The 12,576-nt window shown below is 39.9% G+C and overlaps 1 protein-coding gene across 3 annotated transcripts in view; it reads right to left on the bottom strand.

Moving 5' to 3' along the window:
* The window catches only part of THADA (THADA armadillo repeat containing), a 427,561-nt gene extending 417,138 nt beyond the window's left edge, over positions 1 to 10,423 (bottom strand). The window contains exons 1-5 of one of the 3 annotated variants that reach the window (XM_075204153.1): positions 10,273 to 10,423; positions 6,114 to 6,213; positions 4,592 to 4,686; positions 2,137 to 2,267; positions 604 to 752 (exon numbers count right to left, since the gene is read on the bottom strand). In XM_075204153.1, coding sequence (XP_075060254.1) covers positions 604 to 752; positions 2,137 to 2,267; positions 4,592 to 4,686; positions 6,114 to 6,189 — 451 coding nt within the window. In that variant the 5' untranslated portion in view covers positions 6,190 to 6,213; positions 10,273 to 10,423. The remainder of the gene's footprint in view (positions 1 to 603; positions 753 to 2,136; positions 2,268 to 4,591; positions 4,687 to 6,113; positions 6,214 to 10,272) is intronic. The other 2 variants (XM_075204151.1, XM_075204150.1) reach the window with 2 other exon arrangements.
* Positions 10,424 to 12,576: the final 2,153 nt, after the last annotated feature.

The following is a 12,576-nucleotide window of genomic DNA, read 5'->3' as shown; positions in this document are numbered from 1 at the left end:
TATTATAGGGAAGAGTAGAGAGCCTTGTATCTTTAGGTGTAAATGGCAGTACTCCAATAGTAAATAATAAAGAAAAAGACAAAATAGAAACACCCATATACACAAACTATAAGTAGAGGAAAAATCTAACACATAGAGGACAGCATCTTGAAACCTTATTATCTTTTATTTACATAGCGCCAACATACAGTGAAGCACTGTATGGAGAATGTTCAAGTACTCACATCAACCCTTCTATACCACACACTAGGGTTAATTTCCAGAAGCGAATTACCTTACCAATATGTTTTGGGGCTGTGGGTGGAAACCCGGGGAGAACATACAACCTCTACACAGATAGGGCAGCAATGCTGACCAACATTTACTACATCCTCTCCCTAGATGTTCCCTATAATGGTGTTAGTGACACATAAGAAGCAGGTGTAGGATAACAGAACAACAGGGGTAGCGCTCGTTGACTGTTAATGATCAAATTTGGTTCAATTAGTGGCGCTATATAAATGATGATGTTGATAATAGCCCCAGAACACCCCAACTTCTGCATTAATTAATATCACCAGAGAAGAACATTAAATGGATAGTATGTGTATCCACAGAGATTACCTAGGCTGAAGCTCTCCATGCATGACGCCAAATTGCCCACCGCGTTCCTGTAATGTTCTATGTCTTCAATGTCGATGTCCTTTCTTAGACAGCAGGTAAACGCGCAGACAGCATCACTCCTACATGTATCCGGAACACTGTTCAATGAGCTGTAATTCACAAGAGACACATTCACTATCGATAGGACCAACTTTATCATTATTATTCTTATTATTAGTAAAACTTTCAGTGTTCATTACATCATTGAAGAGGTGTCAGTTAATATAAAGGAATCAGGGGCCTGGTGTCAGCACTGTCCCATCTTAATCATTTTCTTTCACCCTACTATCCTGTCACTCTGCCTTATGGATATCAGTATACGGAGACTCTGGCAGTGCCAAAAGCCATTGTTTGCCGGAACTACCTACATAGCAGATGAAACACAGCACCAACACTGAACATAATTATTTATTTTTCAAGAGAGCTCCACCTCTGGTCTAGGAGGTTTAAAGGGTTTTTCAACTCTACATCCACATTAGCATTTTGGTGAACATACTTCCCCTGAGACCCCATCTATGGGCGCTGGAGGATGATCAGTGTGACAATATGGGCAGCTCTGTGGCCTAGTGGTTTGCACTTCTGTCACACTTACAGCACTGGGGTCATGAGTTCAATTCCCGACCGTGGCCTTATCTGTGTGGAGTTTGTATGTTCTCCCTGTGCTTGCGTGGGTTTCCTCCGTGTGCTCTGGTTTCCTCCCACACTCCAAAAACATACTAGTAGGTTAATTGGCTGCAATCAAAATTGACCCTAGTCTCTGTGTGTGTGTGTGTGTGTGTTAGGGAATTTAGACTGTAAGCTCCAATGGGGCAGGGACTGATGTGAATGAGTTCTCTGAACAGCGCTGTGGAATTAGTGGCGCTATATAAATAACTGATAATGATGATGAACATATTATTAGATATTGTACAAACATTGTGTTAGATGTGTATGTTGACTGGGGGAGTTCAGGAATGAGATGTATATTTTGCATTTACTGGAGTGTGTTCACAGGAGGTCAAAGGGTACAGCGGTGTGCATTGTCAGTGTTAATAGAGTAGCCACTTAGAATAAAGGGGGTATGTTTTCTTTCTTGATCCATTATAGATCAAATTTAAATACATAATCACATAAAAAAATCCCATAAAAAGCATTTGAAGAAATATTGATTTAAGACCTAGAATGTGTTAATAAACTGTTCAGTTGTAATGACATCATATAATTATTAAAGGAAACCGCTGTCAAAGGTATTCATTGTAAAAACAAAAAATAACGAGTGACAAGCATGGCATGACCTCTACAAATAACATCTGGCTTGTGATTGGATGGCCACAGCTTGTATCCATTCAGAAGTCAGCTGTCATTTCTAGCCATGCGTCAGGTTCCACCCTCCTCTGACACGGATAGGTCGTTAGACGCTGACCAGCAGAGTTCCATCACAGGAAGTGGAGAAGTCATCAAACAATGTGGAGTTAGCTTTTGATAAGACTAGGAAGTACCCCAACTGAAGTTTACCTTGCCAAAACTTTTTTCAGTGGATTCTTGGCACTAACCGCAAAGTACATTTCAGCCAGGACACTCAAGCAGCAGCGGAGAACATCTGAACCAGCAGAACTGCTTTGTAGGTTTTCCAAAAGAGGCACAATCTAAAAAAAGATATATATATATATATATATATATATATATATATATATATATAAACATTAAATAATATATATATATATAAATATTAAATTATATATAAATATATATATATATATAAATATTAAATTATATATATATATATATATATATATATATATATATATATATATATATTATATATATATATATATAAAGCTATATAAACCACATTAAGCATTAAACAGCAATTAAACAACTTTTTTAAATGAATGAAAAGTTGTGCATTCTCGAGATGAAAAGTATGCCTCAAATAACTAAAGTTCCTTATACCCTCCTGTGCTCCTCTGCTTCTCTAACTGAGCAGACACAGTGTGACTGAAAGGCTTGCAGTCTGGTTCTGCAAGAATTCAGTGTGAGGATTGGTGGATTCATAAAGCGGAGCAGGGTCAGTGATGTCACAGCAGTTTAAGTGAACGTAGCCTCAGCTTTCTGCTCTGTGTCAGATGCATTAAGACATTGAGGGGAACTTTACTAAAATTGAAATCAAGTGCAGTAGCACTAGACTATAGCAGTCAATCAGCTTTTATGTGCTTCAGTGGAAGCTAGATAATGCAAATATTTGATAGGTTGCTATAGATTACTGCAAATCTGTACCTAAATACAAGGTCAGTAATTAACAACCAGTGTCTTTTAGCCGTCTGTGAGAGAGGGGGTGGTTATACTCTATTAATCTTTACTTTTTAACAGTAAAAGGTCTGGCTTACACTGAGTAGTGTATGTCCTCTTCATGCAACATGTCAATATTGGGGTTCAGTGGTCCTCGTCTAATATCATCTTTCCAAATATTTAAGTAACAAAATTTTGGCTATTGAATGTGAGTAAGTCTGAATATGGATATAATGCTCCCATTATATGTGTGGGAATTATTTCCCTTTAAATGAACATTACAATTCTGGTAATGCTATTTTTATATTCATAGAATGGTCACACTAATTGCCTGTACAGAAATCAATACATGGTGCGTACTGTATGAACTCTACTTCATATGGTATAACAATTGTTTGCATTTATATGTTAAAGGGTAGTTAGCTCCGAACCGGTGTATTACCAATCACAAAAGGGTAAAACTAGGGCAAATGTGACATCACGTGTCTAGATTTGCTCCAAGTTCGCCTGGTTTACAAGGAAGTACATGGATTAAATGGTGGCATACGTGAGCAAGCAAAGAGGTGCGCCAACTTGTGGGTGTTGTTATTGGGGATCAGGGACGTTCCTTGTGAAGGAGGTATGAGTGCACCCACTTCTGCAGTGCAAAAATGTATGGGACTATTTAAATGAGAGGAGTGGAGGGGGCACATTTACAGGGGCATGCCCTGATTTGTAGGAGAGTGGACAGCTCAGGTCCCAGAATTTGTCAAATCCCTCTTCCTATACCTATAGTGAGACGCACTACTGACCCCTCCAGTTGCATTTCTGAGCAGGTTCAAGCTCTGCTTCAGCCCATTTAATAAAGAACACAGACACCTGACTCATGTAATAGTCATACCCATCACTGTCATGATTCATTTACACTAAAAATGAGGCCAAAATGAACAGTATTTCAGGAGAGAAATGTAGAAGCTTAAAATGAATTAATGTGGCGGTGCTAAAGTGGTAGCAGGTTACATTCTGACAATTTTACGTTTTCCACCCAGAGCACTTCCAGCCCATTCACCGACCAGCAAAACTAGGCACCAATTGCTTTTAATGAGTGGTTTCCAATGACAAGGAAGGGGGCACCTTGAAATGTTCAAGGGATGACGAGTAGACGCATGGCTGCACGTAAAGCAATGCTGGTCCACAGATTCATCAGTTTATAAACAACCCTTTGTGCTGTGTGCTTTCAAATGCTCTTACAGGCTGCACGTAGCCCTGTGAATGTTCTGATTGGCTATAAGCTGGTCTATCCCTGTGAATGTTCTAATTGGCTATAGGCTGGTCTATCCCTGTGAATGTTCTGATTGGCTATAGGCTGGTCTATCCCTGTGAATGTTCTGATTGGCTATAGGCTGGTCTAAGCCTGTGGATGTTCTAATTGGCTATAGGCTGGTCTAATCCTGTGAATGTTCTAATGTTCTGATTGGCTATAGACTGGTCTATCCCTGTGAATGTTCTAATTGGCTATAGGCTGTTCTAACCCTGTGAATGTTCTAATGTTCTGATTGGCTACAGCTTGATCTTGTCCTGTCAATGTAACACAAGGCAATATTTTTATGTACTTAAGTTTTCAAAAGCAGTCCAATTACACTAATCCCTACAAAACATATTTATTTACCCCACCAAGGATCTCACATTGCCTAGTTCTTACCTTCTTGACACAGTGGATTTGCTGAACTCCATCTTGTAGCTGTAAACATTGCAAGATGAGTGAAGGCAAATTTTGCTCCTGGTCATCTGTAAAAACTAGGAAAACAAAGAGCTAACATATATTATCTGCTATCTGCATCTGTCCTCCTGAAACATGAGGATCCTATAATCACCCCTAAAAACAGACAATAAATGATCTAAGATAACAGTTTTAATATTGTTTTAATATTATTGCAATCATAGGAATTACATAAACTATTCACAAAAGCTCTAATTTTAAATGATTAGACTCTATAGGGGGAATAAAATTCAGCCAGGATAATAGGATTACCGCTAATACGATAATTTTAACCCAGATTTCTGCTCGTGGAGGCACAAGCAAAAATGAGCGCTAACGGTATTTTTGCAAGTAATGTGGCCAACTGAATTCCCCCCTATGTAATTGCTGGACTTAACTTTGGGTTTAAAGATAATCTAATAATTCATATCATTCAATTTGAATTCATTTATAAGTGTGTATGATATTTTAATATTCTTGTTTTGTTGTATATTGTAATCACAACAGCAAATTGAGAGATTTGTTTGCAGAATGTTGCATTAAATCCTTTAAAACTTCAGGATACCAATTATCAGTTACATTTCCTTAGATTTATGGAAAGTTTTTGCCCAAGGAGTCTGTGTTCACTGTTATTTTCATAGCATATATGGAGAAGCATACAAGTAGCTCCTACCTGATACATAAGCACAGGAGACTTTCACAGATGAGATAGCGGATACATTACCCACAGCAAATAGAGGAAGTGAAACATGGCAATCATCATCATCATTTATTTATATAGCGCCAACATATTCCGTAGTGCTTTACAATTGGGGACAAACATAGTAAACTAATAAACAAACTGGGTAAAACAGACAAAGAGGTGAGAAGGCCCTGCTCGCAAGCTTACAATCAATGTACAATCATGCAGCCTTATGGTGTTATTTATAAAGCACAGAGCACAAAGGGCACGGTACAATAAACCGTTTGGTCAGTGCGGTGCACCTTGATTTCCGACAAAGAGCAAAGGTTTGCAGATTATGATCGCAGAAGGCAGATGTCTGCACAGGCCGATGGAAGGAGTTTAAGTGGGATGAGGACCTTCATAGCTAGGCACAGTGAGGCACATAGAAGCGCCTAGTTTTGTAGAGCAGTGGAAAAAAGATATTTAATTTTGCAGAACAAGATTACAGAAATAGATAAAGGGGTAGCGCATTTTTAAAAGCACTCCTCGTCGGCTCCATGTGCACTTATATTTGTAGTATTTATTGTGTTTGGTTCACTTTTTATGCACTGTATATTTTTTCAGATTACTTATGCTTTTGACAACTATTCATTTGTTTACAATCTGAACTTTAAATGAAAAACTTTTCAAAATAAGAAGTATACAGAAACATTGAAATCACCTACATATTCCAACTAAAATTACATTAACATTCATGTTCGTTATGTATCACACACAGTTGTGCTCACCCAGGATACTTACCTCTAAGCTTCTCAAGATTGGGCCCATTGAGAGTCAAGACATCGACTTTGATCTCTTTTTTCTTCTTCAAAACCATTTCCAAGTTCGTGTCCTTCAACAACTAAAGAAAATAATCTTATATAATCATGATTATCACAGCAAAAATGTACATTATTCCACTGTTTTGTATAGCGGATTACATTCAAGTCCTCTGGCTCTCCCCTAGGTAATATTCCAATATAGCTACACACAGATGACCAAATTGTACTCCAGCTATTCGGCAGTCGGTCAATAAGCCAGATCACATAGGGACTTGTTAGCGCAATCGACAGATATCTACACACACAGCGGAAGATAGCAGTCATCTGCCAACCAGATTAAGAGCTCACACCCACTGGTGTTTTTCATGCATGCATGTGATACATGTATGTTTATCAAATGTAAAGGCATCTGATACTAGAAAGCTAAGTACATACTGCAGAAAATTTCTCCTGATGCGATATCGTTAATGATTTTACCAAAGTCCTGATCAGCATGCGGATTCATGCATACACACTATAGACGTCTTACACGTGTACCTTCTGTGCTCTTCATCTGTCATAACCATCAGCTGAAAAGATGGTGACGCTGTAAACTCTATGGAGATCTGCCTACACTGCTGGTAGTGAGTACATGCACATTTCAGAAATTGCCCGACATCGTTCCATTGTTTACAGAGATTTTTAGTCCGTTTATAAAATCTAACGATACAATGTGCTTTGGTATGATAAAACATGAACGTGGGAGCGTACACACTAATGTGATATCGGACCTAACGTTGTGAATGGCATGATAATCGGGTGAAAAAACCTGTAGTGTGTACCCAGACTTACCATACCCACTGGTGTTCTTACAGACACTGTTTTTTCCAGAACACTACGGGTTATATTTTTTGTATTTACCAAACGTATACACATGAGTAATGCCTACAATTATCTTTTACATGCAAGCAACACACAAGTAAACCACCAAATGGGTATGTAGCCTTACATACATGAACTGTCAGATGTCTGTGGATAATTCTCAGGTATATAGTTTGGTTTGAGGACACACAAGTGCCAATTGCATAATTTTCCAGTATTGGGATGTATGTGACTATCATATGACAATACCTAAAATACATTTTCACACTGCTAGAATGAGAAAGAGCACGGGGGAATGTGGGTAACATGAAGCGCTGGGGGACCGGACAAGGGTTGGGGAACAGATATGGGTTGCCTTTTAAAGCATTGTTTAATGTTGAGACTTCTTTAACTTCACAAAAGAGGATGTAAAGAAAAAACTAAGAACAACACAAACACAAATTTGCCATCATCGTCATTTTAAGTGATTTCAGAAAATTTGTTCATTTTTTAGATAGATGTCATTGGCCAAAATAAGACAAAGAGAGAAAATATTTATGGAAGGACTGGTTTAAACATTAACTATACTCAAAACCGTCTTGTTATCCAATTGCATAACTAAAATAAAATATTACATTTTAGATTTAAAATAGTTGAAAAGGCAAAGAAATAATAATATATTAATGTAGACAGTGTATATTGATTGGGGTAGAGATGCTTGCTAAATGTGTATTTTTGGTGGCTCCACTATTGGTTTCTAATGCTTGTTTCCTTCAATCAGCAATAAGATTCAGTCAATCAAGCTGCTGAGACGGAGGATTCAGCAAAGCAGGCACACTGAAGGATATGGTAGAAAAATGAGGTATGTAAGGGTTGGAGGAGCTGCACTGTGATCAAGTACCCCTGATTATGTGATCATACACAAGCACCAGCTTGGTGAGAGCAGATCAGTACTGCAAACATCGTACACTGAACTCTATGCGGAAAGTATGAACAGTACGAGTCTTCAGAATGAAAGCTGGACTCGTACAGGTGTGACATGTCCTATTCACTATGATGTGCAGGTAGGCACAACCCTCATAGGGTTCAATTACATTATTTATTGACATATATTATGCAGCTCTTTACAGACAATATTTAATCACTCACACCAGTGCCTGTCGCAGTGGAGCTTACAATCTATATTGTCTACTACATGGAAACACACCCAAGCACACACAGTAGGGTTAACTTTGTCAGACGCAAAATAACCTAACAGTATATTGTTGGAGCGTGGGAGGAAACCCACACAAACACATGGAGAACATACAAACTGTATACAGATAGGGCCCTGGTCGGAAACGAACCAAGGACTGTGAGGCAGCAATGCTAACTATCGTGCTGCCCAATGAACCTACAAATTGAGCTGCTTTCATCAACAAGTAAATGCGGCTAAGGAGGTGACAGGGAAAGTGCTCATGTGTACAAGGTCAATGTGATACCCTCACTTACAAAGCCCTTACTAACGCTTCTCTTCCTTACATCTCTGACTTTGTCTCGAGGTACATACCTACCCAGCCACTCCGCTCTGACCTCCAACTCAATTCATCTCTCATTACCTCCTCCCATGCCCACCTCCAAGACTTCTGCCATGCAGCCCCTAATCTTTGGAACTCTCTAACCTGTCTCACTCAACTCTCCCCCAACCTTCAGTCTTTCAAATGCTCACTCAAAACTCACCTTTTAAAGCTCGCCTATCCTGCTAACCATTCTATCGATCACCTCCTCTTCCTTTGCCTGCCATCTCCATTTTCTCCCAGTTGGTCCTACTGTCTCTCACCAACCCTCTTTAGAACGTAAGCTCTCGCGGGCAGGGTCCTCTCTACCTATTGTCCCATGTCTGTCTACTGTCCCTCGTACGTCCAGTCATGTCCTTTGCTGCACTCTGTGCAAGTCCTCCTAGCATTACTCACACTCATCTGTGCTACTTATGTGTATTACCCCTTCTATTTGTTACTCGCTTCTGTATCCGGAGCTACGGAATCTGTGGCTCCTTATAAATAATATTAATGAGTTTTACACCTGTATATCCTTGCTGGACTATTAATAATGTTAGCCACTTTAATACCAAAGGAAATTTCCCATCTTGGTTTTCTAGTTAACGGACAGTGACAGCCTCGTGCACAGCAATCTGACACGACGGACGGTAATAGTGTGCTGTGACTTGTGGTGCCACTGCAGGCGGTAACAGTGTGCTGCCACAACGAACAGTAACAGTGTGCTGCGACTTCTGGTGCTACAGTAGACCGCCACGGCATGCTGCAACTTGTGGTGCCACAGCACACAGTAAGTGTGCTGCAACTTGTGGTGCCACAGTAAGTGTGCTGCAACTTGTGGTGCCACAGCAGACAGTAAGTGTGCTGCAACTTGTGGTGCCACAGCAGACAGTAAGTGTGCTGCAACTTGTGGTGCCACAGCAGACAGTAAGTGTGCTGCAACTTTTGGTGCTACAGCAGACTGCAAGTGTGCTGCAACTTGTGGTGCCACAGCAGACAGTAAGTGTGCTGCAACTTTTGGTGCTACAGCAGACTGCAAGTGTGCTGCAACTTGTGGTGCCACAGCAGACAGTAAGTGTGCTGCAACTTTTGGTGCTACAGCAGACTGCAAGTGTGCTGCAACTTGTGGTGCCACAGCAGACAGTAAGTGTGCTGCAACTTGTGGTGCTACAGCAGACAGTAAGTGTGCTGCAACTTGTGGTGCCACAGCAGACAGTAAGTGTGCTGCAACTTGTGGTGCTACAGCAGACAGTAAGTGTGCTGCAACTTGTGGTGCCACAGCAGACAGTAAGTGTGCTGCAACTTGTGGTGCTACAGCAGACAGTAAGTGTGCTGCAACTTGTGGTGCTACAGCAGACAGTAAGTGTGCTGCAACTTGTGGTGCTACAGCAGACTGCAAGTGTGCTGCAACTTGTGGTGCCACAGCAGACAGTAAGTGTGCTGCAACTTGTGGTGCTACAGCAGACTATCATGGCATGTTGAGCCTTGTAGTTCCATACCAGGCTAGCAAAGCAAAATTGATCAATAACTGCTGGGGAACAACAGCCTGCCTAACTCTGTTATGGTACATAGTAGTCTAACGACTAACAGGTTAGATGGATACATTTGTACTGCAATCACTGCTGGAGAAAACAATACACCATGAAATCCTCAAAACATAAATAAAATGAAAAAACTAGTCGCATGCACAGGACTGTCTCCCTTAACATGTAAAGGAAAACAGCGCTGAGTCACGTCTGTGTACGTGTAGTACAATGTGGTTACCTTAGTATGTTACTGGCTTCCACTTCCCTGAATGCAGATTGCCATGTGCAGGAAGTGAGCTAACAGAGGTACCAGCCGGTATTGCTGCCTATTTACTTCACAACACTCACACACACCGAATCTGCCTTTACCGAAAAATGTCTCCAGTTTGCATGCGGCGGCCATTTTTTGGGAGCTCAATCCCATAAACACTATGCTCTTTGCTCCAATAAAATGGCTCCGATATTGGAGACAGGACAGGACTTAAAAAGTTTCTATCGATATTGACTCCTTTAAAATGTTCCTATGTTTAAAACAGATGCTGAATATTGTCAGACAGGATAAGGCTACTTCTGGCTCTCCAGCTTTTGTAGAAGGCTTGCTGGTACTTTTAGTTCCACACCCATTATGGAACCACTGGCTGCTAATGAGTAGGTGAAAGTCCTCAGTAGACAGCTGTGTACTTTTTTCTGATGCATGTTTTTTTCATGAGTTATTTGTTAGTATATATTTTTCATTTGGACAGTATTATAGAGATCCTTCAGTCTTCTTGAAACACAATATTTCAAATACCTAGAAACAAAACACATTATGTATGCAATGGATAAAACAGCAGTTTATTACAACTCCAAATATATTTCTATATAGTCATTTACCAGGTGCTTACATGATTCCTTTTTTCTGGGGATTATGTTTACTTAAATTACTTATATCTACTCAGTGGATAATTGTGGTGAAGTTGATGGACCACACCTGGGAAGCCAGAATACTCTTTATGAGAATATTATTTTAATTTACTTATTCTGCTAATTATACATTCTTTTGTTTCTTTATAAGCTCCAAAAACATAAAAAAAAAAAAAAGTATTGTAGTGGCAAACTTGGCCTATTTTCCTTTACATGATTCTTTACATAATCATTATGCCTAAAAATTGGCAGCATTGTGGGATTTAGTGAAATACGGATCTAACAGCAGCTGACATGTCATGTACCGTTAGATCCAGGCTATACTATGGGGCAGATTCAATTCGGCCACGTTAGTCTAGGATTAAAGTGGCGTTAGTACTATTACCTTTAATACGGTCATTTTAACACAGATTTTTTACTCGTGGCCCTGAGAGGTGTGAGCAAAAATCAACGTTAAAATGACCGTACTAACGATAATACTGCATACTTTTACCGTACTGACGGTAATAGTGCGCAGGCGGCGTTATTCTAGAAATAAAGTGGCCTATGCACTATTACCATTAGTACGGTAAATTGGATTGGCCTCTATAAATGCTGATATCTGAGACGGATTGCTGGGTGGATCGAGAACGCAAGACAATAGGACATGTTGCATCTATAGTCTATCCGATGTTTGTTCTGAACTTTTCTGTAGTGTAGGCAATTTCTGCTTTTATGAAGTCAGTGTGTGAATTGCCTAAAGGGCAAAATATTAATTATCCAGTAGTAATGATCATGAGTGGTCAAACACTGGCTCCTTTTCTAGTTTCTAGCAGCAGTGTTAACCTTTGAAAATAATTTCTACTGAAAACAATTCTACCTGCTTAGTGGTTAGCACTTCTGCCTCACAGCACTGGGGTCATGAGTTCGATTCCTGACCATGGCCTTATCTGTGTGGAGTTTGTATGTTCTCCCCGTGTTTGCGTGGGTTTCCTCCTGGTGCTCCGGTTTCCTCCCACATTCCAAAAACATATTGGTAGGTTAATTGGCTGCTGTCATAGATTGACCTTAGTCTCCCTCTGTCTGTCTGTCTGTGTGTATGTTAGGGAATTTAGACTATAAGCTCCAATAGGGCAGGGACTGATGTGAGTTAGTTCTCTGCACAGCGCTGCGGAATCAGTGGCGCTATATAAATAACATGATGATGATGATGATTGTCGGTCAGAATGTGTTAGAGGCACATGTATGAGAAATTAAAAATGTTTCAGCAATTCAAACTGGATAAGGTAGTGGTGGCACTGTTTGCTTTTACACCTGTCATAGTTATGACATAACCAAGGGTTAAAAATATCTAAAATCTGCATTATGTGTGATTACTGAACTCACTGTAGGCAGGTAACTAAGGGATTAATTTAGCTTTGCTGACATCAACTGACCATTTGCCATAGCGAGACACCCTACTGTTCATTATGCCTTGTGTCACAGCAGGGGTCTATATCTTGTTGACTGAGCATCTCCTTATCATAGTTATCAGATCACATGTCAGATAGAGATTTATGACCGTCAGAGCACATGGTCAGATCCATAATTTCAAATAAGAAATGCTCATAAAAAAAAAGCAATTTCTTCAATCATTCCTTTTCATATAATTCCCTGTGCA

This window comes from Mixophyes fleayi, chromosome 3 (assembly GCF_038048845.1).
Source record: "Mixophyes fleayi isolate aMixFle1 chromosome 3, aMixFle1.hap1, whole genome shotgun sequence".
NCBI classification, from domain to species: domain Eukaryota; kingdom Metazoa; phylum Chordata; class Amphibia; order Anura; family Limnodynastidae; genus Mixophyes; species Mixophyes fleayi.
Note: the sequence above shows the minus strand (reverse complement) of the source record. Positions and strands in the feature narration are given on the sequence as shown.